This window comes from Entamoeba invadens, assembly GCF_000330505.1.
Source record: "Entamoeba invadens IP1 unplaced genomic scaffold scaff_1105074726269, whole genome shotgun sequence".
Taxonomy (NCBI): Eukaryota; Evosea; order Mastigamoebida; family Endamoebidae; genus Entamoeba; species Entamoeba invadens.
Window position 1 is genome coordinate 3,485 of NW_004443715.1, and position 9,354 is coordinate 12,838.

The window sequence follows — 9,354 nt, forward strand, 5'->3', positions numbered from 1 at the left end:
TTTTGTTGTTCATCACATCAAAAAACGACCCAAATTGTGCAAATTCAGTGACCATACACATCTTGTTTGGTACAAACACGGCTCCATAGAAGTGAACGATATACTCACACCTAAATTTGTCCAACATTGAAACTTCTTTGTTAAATTCATCAAGTGAATTTTCTTCAGAACTTTTCATTTTTTTAATAACAACAACATTCCCTCTAAAAATTCCTTTGTACACAACACCAAAAGATCCTTCTCCTATTTTCTTTTCTTCTATCAGTTCGTCCGAGTCAAGTCGCGTCGATAATTTTGAAACAACAGAAAATGTGATTTCCTTGTAAATTGCTTTTTCTTTATCAAACGAATTTGCAACAAGAAGAAAAGAACTTTGAAATTTCAAAGTGCAAAGAACAGTCACTTCAATTTCAAATTCACAGGCTTCTCCTTTTCTTAAAAACACAATTTGTGGATTTGAAGTAAACTCAATTTTGTCACTTTGACTTGTTTTTGTTGAAATTTGAATTTTCATGTTGTGTTGAGTAGTGTTGCCTACACATAACAATTCGCGCTGCTTTTCGTTGACGTTCACTTCTTCGTCATTACCAAAAATAATTTCCGTCTTATTCACAACAATGCCACTCCCAATTGAAATAAATTGAATATTTGATTTGGACATTGTAAATACTGTGGTGGATTTTTGTATTTCTTTTTTGTGAATAGTTCTTTGTATAGAATTGAAAATAAAGACGATGGATACTATACATATTACTATAATAATTAATAAAAACAAAACTATAAGAATAATCACCCACCACACCGCTTTTGTATTGCAAAAGGTACCACTTTCACTTGGGACATACCAAAACGAACATTTTGAGCATTTTGAATTTGCCACTTCAACACATTTGTCGACTTTATTCATTGCAATACATTGTCCATTATTATTTAAAATATTTTTATTTGAACACGAAATACATTTGTTCAATACACTACATGTCTTACATGTCAAATCGCACTTAGCGCATTGATTAGTTTTAAAAGTGTAATATCCAGGAGAACAAGATGTGCATCCAAGTGTGGATGTAATATTCACAGCACACCCAACTATGATGTCTTGTGGCTCACACTTATTCTCATTTGTCATGAAATAAGTGTCTTGACATGTAATACACGACCCAGATTTCTGACAAGTTGCACATGATTCATCACATTTTAAACAGTCAAGCCCAACACGATAAAATCCGTCTAAACACTGGTAACACCCTTGACTTACTGTGGAGAGCTTTTGACACTTTTTAGCTAAATTTTCATTGGAATCACATTGATGAGATGTTGTTAAGTAATAATCCTCTTTACATGATGTGCATGTGAAACTGTTCACTACACATGTAGAACAATTTGAATCACACTTTTGACATAACATGTTAGTATCTAAATACTCATCTTTATTACACTGTAAACAGATTCCATTGGCTATATACAAACAGTTGGTGGGAGCTTCACATTTTCCATTGTTTAAGATCAATCCTTCCTCACATGCAACACACCGGGAATTGACATAAAGTATACATTATAAATATGTTATTTGCTATCAATTTTTATTGTTTGAAATATCATGAATTGATTTATAATAAATTATTTTTGTAAAAAAAATTAAAAATTGTTCGATTAATTTGTTTTGTGATTTTGATTAAAAAATCGACTTTTTCGATAATTTAAATGTCTGTCAAATGTTTTCATATAAACCAAGGTTAGTCTTGTGGTAAATCAGAAAATAGAAGTAGATTATTTTTTTGTAAAAATCAACTGAAAGAATCATCTTTCAAAAAATCCATAAATAGCATTTTTAAAGAAAATCATGTGTTTCAAAATATACCTTTTTGATCTTAGGCAAAAAAAATCTAAATTGAAAGAAATTATGTTTAAGATATTTACCATCCTCAGAAAAATTAACAATCCTCATGAATCCCTTAAAAATAATAATTTTTTATAAATAATGTTATTAAAAATTTTATTTGTATTGAGAAAAATCTGGTGTAATCGAATATTTTAAAATGATTATTAAAGTTTATATTATTATCATCGAATAGTATATAAAATACACAGATAAAACATGTAAATGAGTACTAATTTACCTAAGATATCAATATTATAATTTTAAACACACAATCACCGAATAATTCATCGAAATAATTATTAAAATCGTTCCATATTTATAATTTTGAAATAAAGTCATTCAGAACAAGTGTGCAACTTTATTTTTTCTTTGTTTTTTACTCACAACAAAGGTGAAACTCTATTTTTCAACAATAACAAATACAATAACAAAAAGTTGAATTAGGTTATAAATCAACACAAAATATAACTCTATATTTAAATGATAAGTTCAACTGCTTGTTCTAATAAAAAACATTAAAATTCCAGAATTCCAATTGTCATACAGAACGAATAAAACATTGATGTATATCGATTGTGGATGGCGCAGATGTTAAACATCTCGTTTATAAAAAAGAAAATAATGAGACAAGCCAATTCGTGTGATTCAAAGACCTTTTCACTGCAAAATTACGGTAAACACGAGATTGTTGAATGGTGCAACCCAAAAAACTAATTAAGAAAATTTGTGCAACTTTAGTTATAGTTTAGTTATAGTATAATAATTAGAGTAATAGTTTTAAAGAAATTTGTTTGTGTTTTCTTGTTTTGTTTCTAAAAAACATATAATTTTTTTACTATAATTATACTATAAATAAAGTTGCACTGACACGTCAAAGTTGCACGGTTTAACCTTAGGAAGGAGGAACTGGAAAAAATAATAAAAATTATAGGATTTGAATTTACATTCACTTTTTTTAATTATGAAAAAAACAGATGTTGATTAAATAAGATTAACATAAAAATTAACTATTTAAAATAATTATATTTTATCAATAATATAATATAATAATTTATGAAAAAAAAATAACCCAACTAACTAACTAACCCATATTGATTAGTTTAATAAAGGATTCCGACTTCGATAAAGAACACGTCTTTGAACACTCAGAATGATAATTATAAAACACTTGTCTCGACAATGAAGCTGATTGTTTGATCTCATAAAGGATTTGATGTTTGGTGTTGTTATGAACACTTCCGCGCAATATGTATCAATTGAAAAGAAAAAATTAAGTATGGTTTTGATTATTTGTTGATTTTGTTTTTTTGTATAAAAAAATAATAAATAGTATTTTCCAGTTGGTCCCAAAGGGGGGAGATAGAAAATTAGTGGATTTGAATCAGCGTTCTAAGGTTAAAGAATGACTTTAATTTACTTGTATTACAATACAATATCATTTAATTATATTTACATTTATTACAACTTTTTTCAGATATTGGCATGTTCTTTGATTGAATTACAAGTCTTTTCTTACCATTAATTTCACCAACGAACTTAACAATTAATTTGGACTGTCTACTTAGAACATTTAAACATCAGTTTACATGTTTTTAGTAGATGTCAGTTTGCTCATCAAAGAGTGTATTAAAATTGTCTCAATCAGTCATATTTATTTTCGAAAAGACTTCGAAGTCAGACTTGAGGTTTGTTTAGCAATATTTTCTCTAATTAAGTTCAAATTTATCACCAAATCAATTGTATTTATTCAATTTTACATTTTCGAATTAATTTTTAAAATAGTTATATTTATATTATTTTTGGAGCTTATCTTTCTAGTAAGTTAAAAATATTTTTCTCTAAAAAATACATAAAATAAAATAGGTTTATGAACAGACTTTATTGTTTTTTATTTTTAAAAGTGTAAACAAATAATAATTTATCAATAACAAGTGTAAAAAAAATGGATGTTCGTTATAACAATCATTATAATAATAGCAATATAAGCATAAACAAAATAAATATTTTTTTGAATTTTGTTTATGTTAAATGAATAAACAATACTCATCAAACTTTTTTCAATTACCAAAAAATTGATTGAGATTAATTGACTGCGTAAAATGATTTTTATCAAATTATAATTAAAATATTCTTATTTATAAATTATTATAAAAACGATTTAAAATTACAATAATAATAACAGAATAATATAAAAATGTTAAAAACCAACTCAAAAATAAATTCATTTTTTCATTTATTAAAAAATAACTTATTATTAAAAAATTATTAGTTTTTAGACACTAATAAAATAATATTATTATTTTAAAATAATTTTTGTAATTTGTTTTCATTTTATTTTTTATGTTAACAAACGACCAATTTATGTTAAGTTTCTCGTCAAACCAAAACATTTTAATTTTTTTAAAATATCAATTCATTTAGTTGTTATTTGATGTTAAACTTGTTACACATTTAATATTTTGATACGTTTTTAAATAACTACATGTTTCATAAAATGTATAAATATAGACTATAAATACATACTTTGATTTGTTTCTTACACGTTATTTGTTTACCAAAGAAATCACCATATAAAACTTTGTTTACTTAATTTGTAATAATTAAACCTAATAAACTGTGTTTCTCACATTCAAATGTTGTTTTTTGTTGCCCTTATTTCTATTGTGTGCTCCTCTGAAATTGAATTTACTATTATTTCACCTGGTTGCAATAAAGAAATAATATTAGCTGATGCTAAGTTTCGTGAATTTGATGAAGAAGATTATAGATTTGTATTTGATGTTTCAACTCAACAACCCGTCAAAAATCCGAAACTTGAAGTTGTTTTGGAACAAAAACAACATCACATTCCTATGAAAACCGAGACTGTAAAAAAGATCGATTTAATTAAGGCTTTTGGAGAAAAAGGTAGTGATACTTTAACAAAAGGAGAATATAAATTTGGATTTGATATATCCAAAACCAAATTTCCACAAGGTTATGATTACGGACTTGAAGTAATTATAAATTACCGCAATGGTCAAAATGACTGCACTGCTTTTTATTCTGGAAAAATTAAATTCTAAATCATTTTTTAAACACAATTAGTTTTGTATCACTTAAATTATTAAATATTAATTAAACAGAAATCAAATGATGTAAACAGAGAAAAATATCGATATAATAAAATAATTATCTTGTTTTTATAAGATCATAATTTAAATGACTTTATACACAAACTTGTTTCATAAAAGCGTCATTTTTTCAGTTACGATTTTGTGAAAAATATGATAATAATTAAAAATATTATAAATTACTTATTGTCATTAGTCTTGCAATATTTTTGTAATTTTTTCTTGTGCACAATTTCAACCATTGACTCTAACATTCAAAGTACTTTTAATTTTTTTCGATGTATTTTTTACAAACAACATGACACACAATAAAAATGTTTTCATTACTTGTATTATTTATTTATTATTTATATTTCAAATATTACTACAAATGCTCAATTAGATTTATGTCACAACTCGGAGCTGGCCATTTTTTGAATGATAAAACGTTTTTATTATTCAAAAAACTAAAGTGTACAGTAAAAACTTTAAAGAGTGGGCAGGTGTGGTTATTATTTTTTTTAAAGTGGGCATTTTAAGCCAATCAAACCTTAATTACCGCTCTATAAAAAACTTTATTTTTAGTTTCATTGAAAAATACCATCTTTTAAGAGAATCCACTTTTTAAAAGTACTGTTTTTGAAAAGTTTTACTGTATTTTGATTTGTCCACATTAGCGTTGTATTGCATTAATTTTTCTATTGTGAATAAGTATTAATTGTTTCATTTTTATTATTGTATTGCTTTTATAACGTTTTGATTATTATGGAGGTTTAATACTAAGTTGTTTAGACTGTAAGTATATTGTATTGTTTTATAATTTTTATATTGATACATATCTTTATATTTTGCTTTATAAAATATAAAGATATATATACTTTATAATATATATATTATTGAGTCAATAGTTGTTTGATTTTGTCAAAATCTCTCCAGTTATCTAATTTATATCAATACATTTATCTTCAAAATGAATAAAACGATACAATTTTTAAGGTTAATTTTTTTGATAATCGATGTATTTTCAAGTAAGTCACTCCAACAATAATCGTTTACAAACTGACACATCGAGATATCATGAAAACTTGAAACGTTAATTTATTATTTTTCTTCAATTTTGTTTATTTTATCATCTGTAAATATTTTTAATACCAAGTTTAAATTTAACTAATTTTAATGATCAACACATTACTCGATATTAATAATTAATCAAATTACTTTATTAAATTAAACTTAATGACGTCAATAATATCCAAAACGTATTTTAATATAAATTCTGAAATACATTTTACTCAATATTTTGATCATAATAAAAATGTGAAACTATTGTTTTTGTTTTTTAGTGTTAAAAATGATTTTCTATGTTTCTAAAAATAGTAAAAATAATGACGATTTTATGGATAAGGAAAAATAACAGGGAGATAAAATAAATTTCAAAATAATAAAGAGGTTATACACTTTTTTGTTTCATTTTAACATTGGAAATTATTATTTTTCATATAACCAGACCACATAGAAATATACAAAATTTAAATATCTTAAATAAAAATTGCATTTTTAATTTTAATTGAAGGCAACGACGAATTAATAATAAGAGTTAATATGTATAAACTTTTTTGATATAGCTTTGTTTTTTGTAAAAAAACGTGTCTATTAAAATTCAGTAGTTATTTAATTTTTATAATTTTTGAGTCAAATCATTGATTAATCAAAAATATAAAAAATGTTAATAATTAAATACCTTTTAAATGAACAAAACATAATTTATTTAATGGTACTTAAATTAAATAGTAATTGATCAACTTCTTCAATTTTCTTTCTATCTTTTGGATTCTGTTGCCAGCATTTTCAATTATGTCAAATAATTGCTCTGAAATTTGTTTTCTTTTGAGTCTATTACCACCAGTTACAAACTCCGCTATTTTCCAAGGAAATTTAAATTGGTTTGAAGGATATGCATTTTCCCAACTAAAGCATTCAAACATGGTTATTCCAAACGAGTAGATATCAGCCGGTTTCTTGTATCTTTCTTGTTGCATAACTTCAGGCGCCATATACACGGGTGTACCAATACCTTTTGTGAATGTCATGTTAGTAGTGAGTAGATTGACGTTTCTTGCACTTCCAAAGTCCGTTAATTTAGCGTTCACTGTTTCATTCACATCAAATGAAAACACGAGAATGTTGTCTGGTTTGATGTCCCTGTGTAATATCCCGTTTGAGTGTAAATACAAAATCCCTTTTGATGCGTCTCTCATCATTTTAAGTCTGAGTTGTAAACAAACTTCATCTGTCTTCATTCGTTTCAATAAGTCAGCTAAAGACCCATACAGTGCAAATTCAGTGACCATACACACTTTATTTGGTATGAAGACTGCGCCATAAAAGTGGACTATATACTCACACCTGAATTTGTCCAACATTGAAACTTCATTCTCAAATTCAGATAAATCGCCACTTTTTAAACTTTCATTTCCACTCTGTTTCATTTTCTTTATTGCCACGACGTTCCCTCTAAAAGTTCCTTTGTAAACAATACCAAAGGAACCTTCACCAAGCACCTTCTCTTCAATTAGTTCCTTGTAATTTAATTTGGTTGATTCTTCAGTTTCAACAGAAAATGGGAAGTTAGTCATTGTAGTGATTCCAGTGAGTAAGTTAAGAGAAACTATCACAAAATTGTCTTGAGTTTTCAATGTGCATTTTGGAGTGATAAATATTTCAAATTCACAAGCATATCCGCTCTTCATTGTGACTATTTTTGGTTCTGTTCTGATGTCATATTCATCACAATTTTCACGAGTTGTTATTTGTATCTTCATGTTCCCTTTTCCTTGTGTCCCCACACACAACAATTCTCGTGTTGATTGTTCAACTGGAATTTTGACATCATTTTCATTGAAAGATAAATCACTTTTGTTCACTAAAATGTCATTGTCTAATTTCTTCATTGTAACGTTTGATCTCTTGATTTTAAAAACACAGATATTTGTCATTTTCTTTTCTTCCTTTTTCTTAAAAATAAGAACAAAAAGTGTGAGTATAATAATAGTCAGTATTATTATAACAATACAGACTATTATCACTGGGATACCAATATACAAAAAGTACTTATTTTGTTTCACACACAAATTTTGGTCGTCATTTAATTTGTAATTTTTTGCACATTGCGAGCACTTCGAATAACTCGATGAAATGCAGTTATCTAATGAAGAATAGATGAGACACTCCCCATTCTGTAATATGTAGTTGTCCTCACACGAACTGCACTCTTCATTTGCATCACAAGAGGTGCAATTATCTTTGCACTTTTGACATTCATTTTGATATATAAAATATCCAAATTCACATAAAGTGCATCCACTTCTCGTTTTATTTGCACAATGAATTAATTCATTTTGGTTGAGACACAAAGAGTGTGAATTGGATTGATAATAGTTTTCTGAACATGACAGACACATCTTTTCGTTCATACACGTCTCACAAGATATATCACATTTATTACACTGTTTACCATCCATTGATTTGTAATACCCATCTTCACATTTGACACAGCCCGTGTATGTGGACATCATGACCTCACACACTTCAATGAGAGAGTTGATCTCTTCACATGTCCCATCTTTGTTGTTTGAATATGCATTACAACCAGTACAATATGTCTGATTCGAGCATTTGACACAAGGTTCTTCACATTTTTTACATGTCATTTTGTCTAAATAATAACCATCTAAACATCGAAGACATCCACTTTCTGTTAATTCAAAACAATTGTGTGTTTCATTTGAATTTGCTTTGATATTCATATTAGTATATTTTAGATATAAATTGTATTCATTTTGTACAGCTTTTTTATTGCATTTTCCATCTTCAAGATTATACCCATTTTCACAATGAACACAACTCTTTTCAATAACAGAAATATGCGTGCAATTTGAATACTGTTCTTTGGATACACACGAGTGTTCTTCTTTGTAGTACCCATCTCCACACTTTCTGCATGTATATGTAAACAATCCACAGTTGATTTCGTCATATGTATAACACAACCCATCCGATAGAATGCCATCTTTACATGAAAGACAGTTGTTACCATATTGAATAAGGCATTTATTATTGTTTTGTGTACATTGTCCTAGTTGGATGTAATAATTGTCTATGCATTTAATACATTCACTTGACTCTGTTGTTTCACACTTTTCATCATTCAGACAGTCATTTTTTCATTTAAAATTTTGTTGCCAGAACATCTCAAAATAGTGATGGTTTTGTCTTTATTAATACAAACAGTTGATTCATCACATTTTTCCACTGAAATATTCGAAATGTAAAATCCCTCTGTTGGTATATAACAATAATTGTTTTGTGATATCACACAAT

The 9,354-nt window shown here is 26.7% G+C and overlaps 1 protein-coding gene across 1 annotated transcript; it reads right to left on the reverse strand.

Annotated features, from left to right (window-relative positions):
* Positions 1–6,752: 6,752 nt before the first annotated feature.
* Positions 6,753–9,155, reverse strand: EIN_476980 (protein kinase, putative; the record flags this gene model as incomplete). The annotated part of the gene is made up of 1 exon (XM_004261115.1): positions 6,753–9,155. A coding segment is annotated over one exon (2,403 nt), but the record flags the coding sequence as incomplete, so codon positions are not given.
* Positions 9,156–9,354: the final 199 nt, after the last annotated feature.